Below are 16964 nucleotides of genomic sequence, written 5' to 3' on the forward strand. Positions count from 1 at the left end.
ACATGAGCTTGACAGGCCTGGAAGTTATTAACCAAAACATATGAGGCGAAGTTAAAAACATATTTCAAATATCTTCATCATGTCAGATGATATTATATAACAGTGGTTCAAAGTATTTTGCCAACCTCAATCAATAGAATGCATGAATCTTTTTTTCTCATTAGCTTGGTTTGACTACATTTTTAATTATTTTTTCACTCTGTGTATTGCACATTTCCCTTAGGACAGAACTGAGAATGCTAGATTAAAGTTATGCATCTAAAATATTCTAAAAAATGTATCTCTAATGGTTTCACATTTCCTTCAATATTTCACTGCATTTGTAAATATTTCATACATAAAAAAATGATCGAGATGTTAAAATGATATACAGTAAAAGTTTTGAACATACTTGTAAGATTTCTCAAACTCATATCCAAATATATTAAAAAGATTAAGAGATATATTAAAATGCATTAATATTTAATGTCTGCAAATAAAATGTTTATTAAAAATTCATAGATATATTAATATATTATAAGGCATATTATAATTTGAAGCACATTATCCACACTTTTTTTAAACTTACAGGTAAATTAGTTCATTTCATATCATTAGTTAGAGATGTCTGACTCATAATTAGAAATGTGAGCAAGTCATTTAGTAGAAGGATTATATCATAGAATTATGATCTGAATATGTAAAAGTTTTTGAAAAAACAGAATCTAATCTGATTTTTTTTTTCTCCTAATTCTCCAAGCAACTTGTTAAGTAGGCATGCAGGGCTTGGTACATGAATAGAGTCATGTTTTCTAATTTTATTTTTTTTCTTAATTCCACTGCATTTGAGCCACACTTTTCAAATTTGACAGGGTGTAATAAACTATTGAAAAGGATGTTGGTAAGTGAACAGATTTGTTTTGTCTCTTAATATATACTGCATATACAGTCACAGTGCCAGCCAAAAAAAAGGTGTGGTATGGTCTAGCTTACAGAATTTCACACGTGAGCTACAGTGTTACAGGCTTATCTAGCAGAAATGACCGAAATTGGTGCGCGTGATGCATTATTTATACATGATAAATTGCTTAATTTATCCTTGCACTATACGCATTTTAATCTATTTAACAGGAAATTTTACAGCTACTACTGTAGGTCACTTGCTATTTTGGAAAACTTTTTGAAGTATACAGTATGTTCTGGCTTTACTGATTGTATCAAAAAAAATAATGGAACACTTTTATTTCTCAATTGAAAAAAAAATCATGCCGGATATCTATACTGATATGGACTGGATAATGTATTAGGAATAAAAGGATGCCACATTGTTTTATGGAAATGAAAATTATCAACCTACAGAGGGCTGAATTCAAAGACGGGAGGCTGATTATGTGTTTGCTTATTTTTCTGTATAATTCTATTCATGTAAGCGTTGATTTATTTGGCCTTAAAGTGAAACTGTATTTATTAAAATCAAAATCGATAATAACAAAGAGAATACAATTTAAAGATTAATGCACACTGATAGTGCTGCTGTCGCACAGTAAGGAGACTACGGTTTGTGTCTCAGGTTTTCCCTGAGAGGAGTTTGCATGTTCTCTCAGTGTCTGAATGGTTTTTTGCTGGGTGCTCCACTTTCCTCCCATGGTCCAAGGATATGCAGGTTAAGTGGATTGGCCATGCTAAATTATCCCTTGTGTGTGTATGTCGTGTGTGTTTATGTGTGTGTGTGTCCATCCTGTGATGGACTTCAGCCCTGTCCAGGGATTGTCCCTGCCTTGTGCCATATCCTTCCTGGGATGGGCTCCTGCTCCTTACTCATGCCCACTCTGACACCTTGCGCACTTACACTTTTGATTGGATTAAGTGTTGTGGAATTATTCTACTCTGAATTTGTGTGTGTGTGTGTGTCTTAAGTAGGTCACATAATTTATACTGTGCACTAACAGAGCAGTAGTAATAACACTTCACAGATGATGGAGATGGGGATATTTAAGGGGAGGGTTCTATGCTCAAACCATTTTTTGTACTTTACCTGGTACTGAGTGAACTACAGACAATTAGAATGTAATGTCAAAGTTTATCAGCAGCCTAAGCTTGAGTAGCCAATGCACAGGAACAGCAAATACTACATAGGCAGAGAGTGAGAGTGCACAATATGTGAAAGCTTAAGTGATAATCAATAGACAGCATTCTATTCAGATGTGTAAACTATTGAGAATCGCTTATCAATATATCAAAGAACTTTTTTTTTTTTTTTCCAAAAATGATTTATCAGTTCTGTGCAAATTGTTGTCAGGGAGAAGCAAACATCTGAAAAATTTTTCACTCATGACCAGCTGTTCACAAGGCGTTTTAAGTAAAAGTTTTTGAGTTATATACAATAAAATGCAAACAAAATCTTGTCACAGCTGGCATCAGACCACATGCTTCTACCTTTAGTTTTGAATTTCCTGAACATATCAGGTCATAAGCTTTCAAATAATACCAAGAAAAAGGGTCTAGCCCTATTAAGTCAAGTCAAGTTGGGGAGCATGCACTGGTACACCCACTACATGATAAAACAACTGGGGATCCCGGTTTGCAACCTCCCAGGCAGACACGCGGTCCAGTCCCACCCTCCAGAAATGACCGTCTATCTGCTGCAGCCAGATGTTACGTGAGTGACCCCTTGGCCTGGCCCAGCCACTCGAGTCCCCTACATTGACAATCTTACGAGTTGGATCACCCTCGGGGAAACGCGACACATGACCATAGTGCCGTAACTGTCGCTCCCTCACAATGCAGGTACTGTGCCTCATTCAGGACTCCATGAGCAACCACTCATTCGACACAAAGTCAAACCAACGGTACCCAAGGATTTTCCGGAGAGACACAGTACCAAAGGAGTCCAGTCTTTGTCTCGGGTCACTGGATAGCGTCCATGTCTCACAACCAGGAAGCACCAGGACTCTAAGGACTTGGACCTTCGTCCTATTGCATAGATATCGAGAGTGCCACACACCCCTTTCCAGCGACATCATGACACCCCATGCTCTTCCAATCCGTCTATTGACTTCATAGAAAGAGTCACCTGAGACATGAATGTCACTGCCAAGGTAAGTAAACCTCTCAACAAGGTTGACACTCTCTCTGCAAACAGACACACTGCTGATGGCTGTGCCGAAGAGGTCATTAAAGACCTGGATCATGTTTTTTATACAGGACACTCGTAAGCTCAGACACTCAGACTCCTCGCTCAGTTTCTCAAGCGCCCTGATCAGAGCTTCCATTGACTCTGCGAAGATCACAACATCGTCAGTAAAGTCAAGATCAGTGAATCTTTCTTCACCAACAGCCGCTGGACCCCACGACCTTGCCCAACACCCAGTCCATGCAAGCATTGAACAGAGTAGGAGCAAGAACACACTTCTGACAAACCTCAGAATCAACTAGGAAAAACGCAGAGGTGCTGCCTCTACTATGCACAGCATTCACAGTACCAGTGTACAGGCCGGCCAAGATATCCAGCAATGTCAAGGGGATCCTGCGAACCCACAGGATGTCCCACAGGGCAGCTCAATCAACTGTGTTGAACACTTTGCAAAAATCGACAAAGGCTGCAAAGAAACTGATATTCGTGTCTGCGCTCCATGAGAACCCTCAGTGCCAGGATGGTAGACTTCTTAGGTGTTCTGGTCGCTGGTAGGTGAGCAAGTGATCATGGATCCTATTGAGGACAACCCTAGCAAGGACCTCACCTGGCAACGAGAGCAGTGTTATCCCCCTGTAGTTGCTGCAATCCAGTTTTCCCATTTTCCAGTCAGTTGGGATGATGTCAGTCTCCCAAATGGAAGTAAAGATTGCTTTCAGTGCCAGGAGGACAGCCTTTCCACCAGCCTGGAGAAGTTCACCCCGGATACCACAGATCCCTGCAGCCTTTCTCCCACAGCTGGTTCACCACCTGTGCAATCTCAGTGAGACTGGGTGGTTCACAGCTAATTGGAGAATCAGCCTCAAGAACCATGGACCCAGAGATATCCAATGTCCTAGCCGGAGGATCAGCTTTGAACAACTGCTTAAAGTAGCCAGCCCAGCAGGTCACAAATATAGTGTCATCTGAAGGTTTGGAAGATGAATGGATGGATGGATGGATAAAGAACTACATGCTGACTTCAAATTGTTTAGAGTCAAGGACATCTACAAATTTATCAGCTCACAATGGCAAATCAGAGGAAATATTCTAAGTAGATATTGTCACAGACCAGAGACATTATGGACATATCTGTACATAAAAGCACATGAATTTGTGGTAGGAGCCTCTCTGTAAGACTCTCTTGGAAAAATACTGTACATGTGGTTTCTCAATTTTTTTATTTTTTAATAAATTTGCAAAAACCTTAAGTAAACTTTTTTCACATTGTCATTATGGGGTGTTGTGTGTAGAATTCTGAGAAAAAAATGAATTTAATCCATTTTGGAATAAGGCTGTAACATAACAAAATGTGGAAAAAGTGACGCGCTGTTAATACTTTCTGGATGCACTGTATATGCTTAAGGCATGAAGTCAGAAAAAATCTTACTACTTAGTCCTCATAAAAGATGAAATTCATTTAGGGCCCTTGAAATAAACTGACTAGACTAATACAACTATAAAATTATATTAAAATGAAGCATAATAAGGGGTTAAACATTTACCCATATTTACCATATCCTTGCAAGAGTAAGTAAATTAGACTATTTCATCATCCAGTCAATGAGCAATGTCATAATAAAATTTGAATTCTAAAGTCTTTAGCAAGTTGTGGCCTCTAGTTTTTGCTAAAGCCAGCCACACCATATTTATGACAAGTCAGACATCATGCTGTTCACTACTTCTGTTTTGTTTTTGTGTGTTTCATTGATTCTTTTGTAACAATTTTAAATATTTTCAACATGTATTTTTTAACCCACCCATCAGTGTTTTTAAATTAATCACAAGGCAATACCTCTTTCTTTAATATCAAGCAGTATCAAGCACTTACACCAGCATGTTAAAAGCCATATTCAACCACACAACACAACTTTCTTGGGAGCCACAATAAAGGTCAGAAATAAAAGAAAGTAAACTTAAAAAAAGCATTTGCAATAAGACTGGGCAGAAGGCAGGAGCCAATAACTCTTTAGTTTAGTACTGTATGCATGTAATAATAGAAGTGGGATGAAAACCCAGTTTGTACACAGAGAACATGCAAATTTCACATAGATTACAACTGCAGTTGGAAATCAAATTCAGCAGAGCTAATCAGAGTCTTTTTTAAATTCCATTATGCCTTTTTTATAGATTATTTGCAAGTATGCAAGACAGAACAGAAGGTAATCCAATTCTGTGAGGATGTAATCCTGAAAATAACACATCACATTTACACGATACAGTGCAATAAAAGTGTAAAACCAATAAAAATCTCAACAGTGTTCAACATAAATTACAAATTTAAGAAAAAGATTGTTGATGCAGATGACACACCATTTCAAACCATTTCTACCTTTAACTCCCAAACCTACTGGACTTTCACTGGTACTGCACTACTTAAACTTTTCACTGCTTTACCTGGTGTATTTTAAAGTTAGTGCAATCACATTACTGAACCTTTCTGAAACGGTGTGATTGCTGCCGGTGCAGTATAGGCACAATAATGTGGTATCATCCCTGGATTGTGCTTGGCTGCATCTTTATATTGATAACTTCTGCATATCGGTTTATATACTTGGTATTCATATTATAGTAAGGTGTGAGAGAGTTAAAAGAGTTATAATTAAAGTTCTAAACTATGCTAGCTTTGAAGAGTGTGGTGGTACCTTTTTTGTGGCCAATATGGGTCGTCTCACACCCTAATCCTATGACACAAGTACAACAAACAAGTCACTGGTCCAAAACGGCTTTATTTTCACAAATACCTTCCAAGTCAGGCTTTCTTCAGAACACATTTTTACTTCCACAATAGCAGTATTCTTCCCATACCTTCTTCTTTTTTGTATTTTAAAGTCAGGACCTGTGGTAATTCTGGTACCTCAGACGTATAGCCAAGAGGCCCCTCCAAGTCCGAGACTGCTCAAAAAGAACTGGGCGGCTATTTCTCAGCAGCTCCCTCCATATGCCCCGAAGGACCCTGTTGTGATGTGAAATTTTACATACAAGTTGATAAATATTTTGCATGTCTTTATTTATAACTTAGACAAAGCAATTTAATATTAGTGTTACACTATTGATAATAACAGCTATTGTTTTAAGAACCCCTTCCCCCCCTTTTAGGAATGAGTTTCTTTGTAATTTTATGACAGGTTTAGGGGAAGTGTCTCAAACAAGTTTAGCAAATACAGGCAGTCCCCGGGTTACGTACGAGATAGGGACTGTAGGTTTGTACTTAAGTTGAATTTGTATGTAAGTTGGAACAGGTACATTATTTTAATAAATGCTGTTGTTGACCGACTGTAACCAAGTGCTCTGTCAATGAATGACGGAGTTTCACCTCTCTCTAACCTTTTAGTTATTTCTTTATTTTCCATGATGATGATTTTTCTCTTCTTTACTGTATCACCAGCACTTGCATCAGATTTGTGTTTCAGAGACATTCTTGAAGGGTGAAGACAAAAGGTTAAGATGAGGTCTTCTGCACAGCCCTGTACACGCTATCACAGCAGGAAGGCACCCCTCGTCAGCACGTCTGATGTATAGGGTGGTCCAGATCTAATTATGCAATTTTCATTACGCTATAACTTATTCAGTTTATTACATAGAAAATCACCTGAAAAATTCTGGGCCATCGTGAAGTGTGCAAACTGACGACATAAAGAATCGTCTTTGTGCCAAACTGGAATCGTCCCTGCATAAATCAAAGTCATCCAGATGATCTGGATTTGCATAATTAGATCTGGACCTCCCTGTACTGATGAGAGACAACTTCCTGCTATGTACATAACAGTACAAGCAGGCTTGCTATTGAGAATGAATGGGGGCAGCGAGGGGAGGATCACCAGCCCACCTCACAGTCACCTACACTACAGTATGCTGCCTGCAGCGTCTGCCACAGCACCACCCCCATTTAACACGCAGCCATCCTAGGCACACTACAATGCCACTCCCCTGCCGCCCCATTCACCCTCAATGGCCTCTGTTCAGCCACAACCGGGTTACCGCTTGCAGCACTACCAGCCGCCCACTGAGAATGAATGGGCAGCCGTGTGTGGTGGCCGGGCAGAGAAACTGTTTGCTGCAGGGAGCCAACCGAGGGACACTACACTGCATGATCAGTGAAATCGCCCCCCTCCAGCCACCATATAGCCACCGCTTGCAGTGTCCCCAGGCAGAAGATGACGGAGCGGCAGTTACTGAGGCGCATGTGCCACAGTAACCTGGGCACTACCTGTATTTCTCTCCTAAAGTCTCTCAGTCAATCCCCTCAGGAAAGTCAGGCTGCCTAACTGCCAAGCTTTCCTTAAACACATGGTTTGGAGGGCAAGCGTGTGGGTATTCTGTCTGTCTGAAATTTGGCTGTTTGGAACTGGCTTGTATCAAAAGCCTTTAAGTACCATACACTCTACTGGCTCTAGGGGTTGGACAGAAAACCTATAAGTTTGCTTGCTTTACCTCACTCTCTCTCTCTTACCAAACTGATAAATGACCATCTCACACCATGAACTGAGAAGGACAACACAATTAAGAGCACAGCTCAGCAGCCATATTGAGACAGCCATGTGGCCTGTTATGAAGAACGCTGACTACAAATGATGCCTTAACTACAGACGTTTTAAGTAACTAACAAGTCTATGTGCCACCTGAAACTACACATTACTATTTGTCATGCTGTATGGTTGCTAATATTCAAATGTACTTTGCATAGTTATTATTTATGAATATTATCAATAATACATTATTTAAAGTGTAACTTAACTCCTGCTTGTCTTTTACTACACCTAATTGCCTGAGGTTATAAATGTAGAAGGGAAGGCGGGGAGAAGTTATATGGTACAATACTTTAGAAATAGTGGTAAGTCTGTGAGATTTGATGCATTCTGACAAAGGCTATATATTAATAATACAAAAGGGGAAGGTAGAGTAATATATTATTACTATTAATATATTACTCCACCAAGACAAAACAGACCCTTATCAGGACTATATGTTCACTCTATATATGCCATGCAGTCCTCTTTGGCTGCACTAACAGGAGCACTGCCAGAGGTATGCTGCTACCCTGAGAAACATATTGCCCCATGAGTCTATGAATCCCCCCATTCTGGAAGGGTAACTAATACCAGTCATCCTGGCCAGAATACCAGCCCATCCACACTGTTCTTTACGCTCTATACCCTATTGATAACTGTCTGAGATGAGTTCCCATCCAAATACCAGTAATGCAAATTCTAGGATTTTTCAGTCCTGAATTACAAGTACATTCTTTGTCTGCAGATTTAATTTTCCTGCAATGTATTAATCAAAACCCAACTGTTTAAATTAGTTTAACATCTTGTCTAATAAGGTTGCTTCCTTTTTGCTCTCTGATACTTGATACATAAAAGCACAATACTTTTCTTTAAGCTGCAAATAGTAAAATAGAACATATACTTTATAAAACAGAGTAAAATATATGTGTGCATGTATCTGGAAACTTTGCAGTCAAAGAATAGATCACCATATTAAATGTACTTCAGACAGTGTTTGTCTATGAAACACAACAAGACAAAATGTAATATTATATCTGGAATAAACACTAACAAGCTATGGAAGTTCAGTTTTGTTTGAAAATCAGTTCTGATATAATTATATCTACATATACTGAACTTGGCAATTCTCACCAAGGATAAGTATCAGGACACCTACTCAAGTGAGTATTCCCCGAAGCAGTGTACAGTTTCTGTCTTCAATACATCTATAGGTAAGTGGACATTAGCCTACATTCCTACAGAGCAAGACAAGGACCCTTCCACAGCAGCAAAATCTGCAATGTTAACATGGAATATCAGTTGTGCTGAAGTCTTTCCCATCCCAAACAGCACTGCTGGATGCTACTGACTAAAACAGGAAAATAATTTGGTGATAGATAAAACATTACAATATCTTACCTGTTTCAGGTTCTACTGAAAAGTACGGCTGTCCTTGAAGGATACTGTATACTAACTTAGCACTATTCCCATAAGTGGCATCATCGGCATCTTTTGCTGTTACCTGAACAACAAATGTTCCTAAAGAAAAACAATAAAGAAAATATTGTTACCCATTTATGAATCAATTTAGTAAATTCACACTTTACCAAGAAAAGAAAATACAAAATTAAAATTTGCATTAAACTAATTTATTCATATATCTTCAAAGTGAGAAGGGTAAGCTTGGATTGACAGCTTCTCAGAATTAGTTTGAAGTATTTCTGAGGATTCAAACTGTCAGAAACACATTACCTTGACTTTAGATAGGCTACACATTACTGTGGTCAGATGACAGACAACAGGTTATAAATGGGTTTATAGATTCATCAGGTCAATGTTGCCACATGTACATGGCGCAGTGAAACTGTGATTTGGATGTCCTAATCAATGTGCAACAGGATGCCACTATAATAATATATTAAGTCTGTGTTTTTCAGAGTGCACATGCTTCTTTCTACTGTATCCAAAAATATTTTTGAGTTTACAGTGTCCCAGCACTTTAGATATTACCAACATTTACTTAAAAATTAAAGAAAAAAGAAAAATTTCTTCAAATCCTATAATTCATACGTAGAATTGTGGATGCCCACAAACTAAGCACACTAAATTGCTATAAAAATACATAAGATTTATGTAATATATGTACTTTTTATGCAGGATTTGTCATTTTTTTCTCCCTCCAAAACAATTATCACAATGATTAACAACATGTGTCCTGTGTTATTAATACTATGACCATTCTTCCTATTCAGTTTCTTATTATTGTAAACAACACTATCCCTATAATAGCAATAATTACTAAATATTTCACTTTTTATTTTAGACATAAGTTTTAAAAACATGTATGAAGTTAACATTAAAAATCTGAGACCAGAAAACAGACAGAAATAATTTTGTACATTTCATTTTAGGCAATACCTCTCTATTACACATTAGATTACTGTAAAAATATAGGTTACATGACATATAGGTTATCTATTTCATCCAACTTTCCACATATTTGGAATTATCTATTTGCAAACAAATATTTGTCTTGGTAATTATTCCACTACTGTGTGCTTTCTGTAAATAATGGCATTTTCGGTTGAGTGAATGCTGGCACGTCTGACTGTTCTCTGATATAGTTTGTATCATTTTTTTATTCTTTTTTTCTACATAACTGAAAACTGACTAATTTCATTATATTAATTTAACCTTAGATTACCAAGTGCTACCTGATTACTGGATTATCTCTTGTTTTCAATTGGGTTTAAGTTTGTGCTCGGGTTGAGCTCTAGATCCTTTAGGTGTCATTTTTAAGAAATTTGGAATCAACTTCTGTTGCTATGCTATATGTCTACAAAGCCCAACTCTGTCTTTCCTCTTTTTTTCATCAATGACTGTCTACTTGAAATAAAATATTGGTTGTCCTACATTTCTTCCAGCCCAACAGCCATACGACAGAGGTTCTCTTCATTGGCTCTAAGTCTACTTTATATAAATCTGGTAGTTTAACTCTTAGCATTGTTGGCTCCTCAGGCTCTCCCTCTCTTCAGGTTAATAGTTTGGAGGTTATCTTCGATAGTACCATGTCTTTTGAATTCCATATCATAATGTTAATAATGTTATATGGGCATCTCTTTTTCATTTCTGTAGCATTATACATCTGCAACCCTCCCTTACACTAAATAGCACTTCTCCCTTTAATCACACATTGTTTATTTCCCACATTGATTATTGTAATTCTCTTCTCTTTGGTCTCCCGCATAAGCTTCTCCATAAACTTCAGCTTGTTCATAACTCGGCTGTCTGCATTATAACTCAGACCCCGTGCATATAACAAATTACTCCATCTCCAAAACAGTTTCATTAGCTTCCTGTACAATTCCACATTGATTTTAAAATTCTTTTACTTACCTTCAAAGCACTCCATAACATTATACCTCTCTGACCTTGTTCATGTCTACACCCCTAACCACACTCTTAGGTCCTCCATATCTGGTCTCCTCATCATCCTACCTACAGGCCTGATCACCATGGATTCCAGCACATTTAGTCACTCTGCTTCTTGTCTCTGGAACTCTCTACCACAAAATATTTGGGACATAGATTCCCTACCCATTTTCAAATCCTGTGTTAAGATTCACTTATTTACATTGGCTTACACTATATGATCTTACTGTATGTATGTAGCCAGAAGCACAATTAAATAGTAGACCTTGAACGTGTTATATACAATAAACTGTTTTGATTATCCAGCTGTATCAGTTATATGGACTGTATTATATTAAGCATATCACTCTATGACAACATATAGAACTCCTTAAAAAACCTGTAATTTTAAAAAAGAAAAAGGCGAATTTGAAAAATGTAGCAGACTTAATATAAATAAAGTACTGTATGTAAAGCGGCTATCATGTTTTAGCAGAACGTACGCTGTTAAATCCTGAACAACAACTTAGGATGCAGTTCGTAATGCAGTAAAAGTGCTGACTGTCGGACTATTATGACTGTACGTCAAATATGCGTATCAATTATAGACACTTTTCGTATATACCTTTCCTATTTAAGTACTACCCTCACAACTTCAGTTCACCTTAATGATTAAAACCTACTAGTGTGGTCTGGTATACCAGTGCTAAAAAAGTACCAAAGTTCCCAATTTTTTAAATGGCATTATAATAGCATTATGCTATATTTGGTACCAGCACCTCATGCTCTGAACCATAGCCAAGCACCTCCTATGCCCTTCAAAGTAATATCTGAATATTAGTGGGCCCAAAACTTAAACTTAGACCACCACACCCACCCTTTCTCCTCATTATATACAAGTAAAGTAAATCTTTGCAAGCTCAATTAACAAATTATGAGCCTCAAACGGAGCCCAGACGAGTGGAGTTTGGTGGACCAGCACAGCAGGTATGTGTGGGCTGGCAGAATAAAGCAGCTGGGAGAAGATGGAGTCTGGGTGGGAGAGGTTATCTGTTATGTGCTTCTATATTATTTTGGTACTGAGGTGCAAAAGCTGGTATCTGTACTAAAGTCAAATCCACCACTACAACCCACTTGAAAACTTCCAGTCTAGCTGTTGCACTCAGTCACATTGAAGGAAAAGCATTATCTTGTCTTGTCATTGACAAACTATCTTCCTAAGGAAAATCTACAGTTATTACATTGTTAGATGCAGTTGTCATCACTACTTTATTTACATTGGTTTGAAACTTATGTTTGGCACTCAGCAAATGTTCTTCTGTGGTTTAGTTCACACTTAACAATTTGATTCTAATATGTGCAGTAATTTTTCATTAGGTTCTAATTTTATGACATCCATCCATGCTCAGTACTGGCAACATTTATGTTTTCACTTTACACGTTCCTGCTAGGAGAAAGATTTTCTTAACATAATATTAATTTTCATTTGTATGCAAATGATACAGATGTCAATAATTTGTCACTTTTTGCTTCATAGTGTCTTAATGCAGCCAGGAATCTGCCCATAGCTTCCCTTACTCTCTCACCTTTGTGAGTTTTCCTCCTTTAATTTTTTAACTCTAATAATGTACTATACCTATATATTCATGCTTAAGGGATTTCTATTAAAAAGTATTTGAATAATAAACAAAAACACATATAGAATTAATAAACAGTAGAGACAGAGTCCTTGAATAACTGCACACTCTTAATGTACAGTAATGTAATATCTTCTGATATAGAAATCATAATCAAAATAACTTCCTGATAAATCAAATAATACTGTACAATATAAAATATAAAATTAAGACAAAAATGTAGAATTTATATTTTAAAGACATGATTTTAGCTACAGTATGTAAGTTGAACATGTTATTTTAATATGCTTTTCCAAAAATGTCTTTTTTATTATCGCATTCTAACCTTTTTTGGGGTGGAGATATTAATGTGAGTATAGTACAAATGGTTGATTTATGCTGGCATGCTATTTTAATTTGTAAAAGTTCTTGGAAAACTTCAGCTTTCAGGCTGTAGAGCAAAAAAACTTCTTAGATATCTTCAGCCACAGTAAGATAGTGCATAGCTTAGTTTAAAATTAATAATTAAAACTACCAATCAGCAGTATTGATTGATTTATTAATTGTTGCTTTGGGGACACGTCATCAAGTGCCAAAAAGAGTTGCTAAAATGTTTTCCATCCATTTTACCACTGATTTTTACAGTGGATATGCATGCTAAGCACAGAATCTTCTTACTAATGTATTAAAAAAGATTTTTTTAAAAATTGCAACTATGAATGTTTAGTAGCCAACCTCTCAATGAGGGCCTCATTGACTCATATGGGTGTTGCACCTATGTCACTTTGCCATCTTCATCTCAGAGTTTTGTTGATGACAGTGATTTTATGATGGTGGTTGTACTGGTGAACATAGATATATTTAGGTATTTTAAGGCAATATTATGAATTTACATAATGTGTGTAGTGATACATTACTGTGAATGCATTAATTTATTCTGCTCATAAATTATTATACGCTGGAAGGTAAGTGCTACCACAATCCAGCTGAGCAAATTTATAAAAATAAAAATAATATTTTATGGCAGTTGTGGCATTTTAATTAGGCTCCGGAGTGCACAAACATTAAAAAAAATAAGATTTAAATATTAATTTAAAAATACCTATATCTGAGTATGTTCAAATGTAAGTTCTGTGTATGTTAATATGGCATGTGCAGTTTTTAAAATGTTTTTTAACTATTTATATTTCAATTTTTTTTTTCAAAATAGGTAATCCAACTAAAGCTAATCATGTTTGGGCCCAACCAGTACCTTACTGGGAGAACATATAGGAAGAGCTTGGGTTTTGGTGTGGAAATCAGTGGGCACTTGACTCTGTGGTCTGCATGCGGATCAAAATGCCCCAGTGCATAATGAGGACACTGTGCCTTTAAAATGGTGGCATTTTTTAGATGAGACGTGAAACAGAGGTCCTGACTCTCTGTGGTCATAAAAGATCCCCGGGTGTCCTTCAAAAAGTGGTGGGTATATCCCAATGTCCTGGCTAAGCTGCCTCTCATGGAAGCTGGCTCTCATGGCCTTGTCCATGTTCTGACCCCTAATCATCCCCTTTCTCAAACTGGTTACTATCTCTTTCACCTCTTCACCACATAACAGCTAATGTGTGTCGAATACGCTGGCACAATATGACGGTCACTGCAGTATCCAGGTGGGTGTTATACATTGGTGGGGGTTGAAATGGATCCTGAATCTTCATGTAAAGTGGTTTTAGTAGAGAGAAAAGTACTATATAAATAATAATTATTATTATTATTATTTGATGGTGGTGTATATATTAATCATGAAGTGCTTATAACTTGTGCATTGTTCTTTAAAAGACTGCAAATTTTCAATGAATGTGACACACAAAAACACAGACTTTCACAAAAGTTAGATTCTCTGTGCACACAAACTGGCAAGTGGAAGTTGTCTTTTTACATAACCTTTGGTGGTCAGAGCACAGGGTCAGCCATTGTGCGGCACCCCGGAGCAATTGTCAGGTTAGGGTTGTTACTGAATGTCCCAACTGAGTAGGATCCCTTCGGGCAGTAATAGCATTTGAACCGGCAACCTTCCAGATACCAGCACAGATCCTTAGCCACACAACCACTATATCAACTAGAAAGTGGTAATACAGTACACATGGGAAACACTGATAAATTGCTCATAATTGCCTAAAAACATTCAAAGAAGTCATTAAAGTCAACTAAGTTAGATAATATTTTTACAAATCTCTATTATTTAAATTGAGGGGTATCTATGTTTTTCACAAATGTAAAGATTGAATGTATTAAATGATCAATTGTTATCATTTTGAATATTTCCTCCTTGTTATTATAAGTATTTCACAAGTGCCTTTATTCAAAACAATGTAAAGAAAAATCTGTAAAAACAAATTTGAGTGTTTTAGAAGAAATTATTAAATTAACAAGCAAAACAGAATGAAATGTTAAAGTAAAGCACTGAAAGAATAAGCTATGGTTATCTGCATCGCTACATGAAAAAAAATGCAGCTGGTGAACAAAAAAGGTCAGTAGAACCTAATTGGATGCTCAGGAGTATGGGATTCCTGTTGAGTACACAGGTAGGAGGACACAGTAAGGTAAATTAGTTAAATTAGATGGGGAGAAGGTGTTGTTTCAGATGTTTTGTTAAAAGAAAGTATACCGCTCATTGCCACACCCACCACATGACGAAACACTTCGGAATCCTGGTTGGCCACCCACCAGGCAGACACATGGACCAGTCTCACCCTCCGGAAATAACCATTCATCTCTCGCAGCCAGGTGTTACGTGGGCACCCCCTTAGCTTGGTCCAGCAGCTTGGGTCCTCAACAATGAGGATCCTGAAATTCGGATCACCCTTGGAGAACAAAATCGCACCACATGACTATAGTGCTGCAACTGACAATCCTTCACAATGCAGTTAATGTGCATCATTCAGGACTCCATGAGCAATCGCTCATTCTACACAAAGTCAAACCAGCGGTACCCAAGGATTCTTCAAAGTACCTAAGGAGTCCAGTATTCCTCTCCGGTCACTGGATAGCATTCATGTCAAAAGACAAAGCACAAGGACTCTAAAGACTTTGACCTTTGTCCTTTTTCAAAGATATCGGGAGTGCCACACACCCCTTTCCAACAACCCCTTGACCCCCCCATGCTCTCCCTATCTGTCTTCTGACTTTATAGGAAAAGTCACCAGAGACATGAATGTCACTGCCGTTCTAAGTAAACCTCTCAACAAGGTAGACACACTACTGATGGCAGGGCCCAAGACATCATTTAAGGCCTGGATTTTGGTTTTTATTCAGGATACTCGCAAGCCTAGGCAATCAGACTCTTCACTCTGTCCCTTGAGAACGCCAATCAGAGCCTTCATTGACTCTGCGAAGGTCACAGCATTGTTGGAAAGGTCAAGATCAGCAAATCTTTCTTCAAAACATATTCTCTACAACCGCTGGATCCTACGACCCTTCCCAACACCCAGTCCATGCAAGCATTGAACAGAGTAGGAGCAAGAACACATCCCTGACAAACCCTAGAACCAAATGGGAAAAATGCAGAGGTACTGACTCACAGTATCAATGTACAGGCCGGCCATGACATCCAGCAACTTTGGGGGGATCCAACAAAGTCTCAGGATGACTTACAGGGTAGCTCGATCAAATAAGTCAAACACTTTATGAAATTCGACAAAAGCAGCAAAGAAGCTCTGCTGATATTCACGTTTGCACTCAATGAGAGCCCGCAGTGCCAGGGTGTGGTTGAAGGTAGACATCTTGGGTATAAAAACAGAATGTTCTGGTCTCTGGCATGTGAGTAAGTGATCATGGATCCTTCTGAGGATTGCCCAAGTAATGACCTTACCTGGCACAGAGAGCAGTGTTATTCCCCCGTAGTTGCCACAATTCAGGTAATCTCCCTTCCCTTTCCAGATAGGGATGACAAGTCCCGTTTTCCAGTCAATTGGGATGACGCCCGTCTATCAACTGGGATGACGCCCGTCTCCCAAATGGAAGAAAAGATTGCTTGCAATTCCAGGAGGACAGCCTTTCCACCAACCTGGAGAAGTTCACCCCGAATACCACAGATCCCTGCAGCCTTCCTTAACCTCAGCTGGTTCACCACCTGTGCAATCTCAGTGAGATTGAGTGGTTCACTAATTGGAGGATCAGCCTCAAGGACCCTGGACCCAGAATATCCAATGTCCTAGCCAGACGATCAGCTTTAAACAGGACATCCATAAAATGGCCTATGCTGACAATGTCAGGTGCCCAGCATACATTAATCCTGAACAAACATATTCATGCCTT

The 16964-nt window shown here is 38.0% G+C and overlaps 1 protein-coding gene across 1 annotated transcript in view; it reads right to left on the minus strand.

The window, feature by feature from the left end:
- Nucleotides 1-16964, minus strand: part of cdh10a (cadherin 10, type 2a (T2-cadherin)) — a 308396-nt gene that overhangs the window by 87584 nt on the left and 203848 nt on the right. Inside the window, exon 4 of the mRNA XM_039754910.1 lies at nucleotides 9061-9180. Within this exon, the coding sequence (XP_039610844.1) occupies nucleotides 9061-9180 (120 nt within the window). The remainder of the gene's footprint in view (nucleotides 1-9060; nucleotides 9181-16964) is intronic.

The sequence above is a fragment of the Polypterus senegalus genome, chromosome 5 (genome assembly GCF_016835505.1).
Source record: "Polypterus senegalus isolate Bchr_013 chromosome 5, ASM1683550v1, whole genome shotgun sequence".
Lineage (NCBI taxonomy): Eukaryota > Metazoa > Chordata > Cladistia > Polypteriformes > Polypteridae > Polypterus > Polypterus senegalus.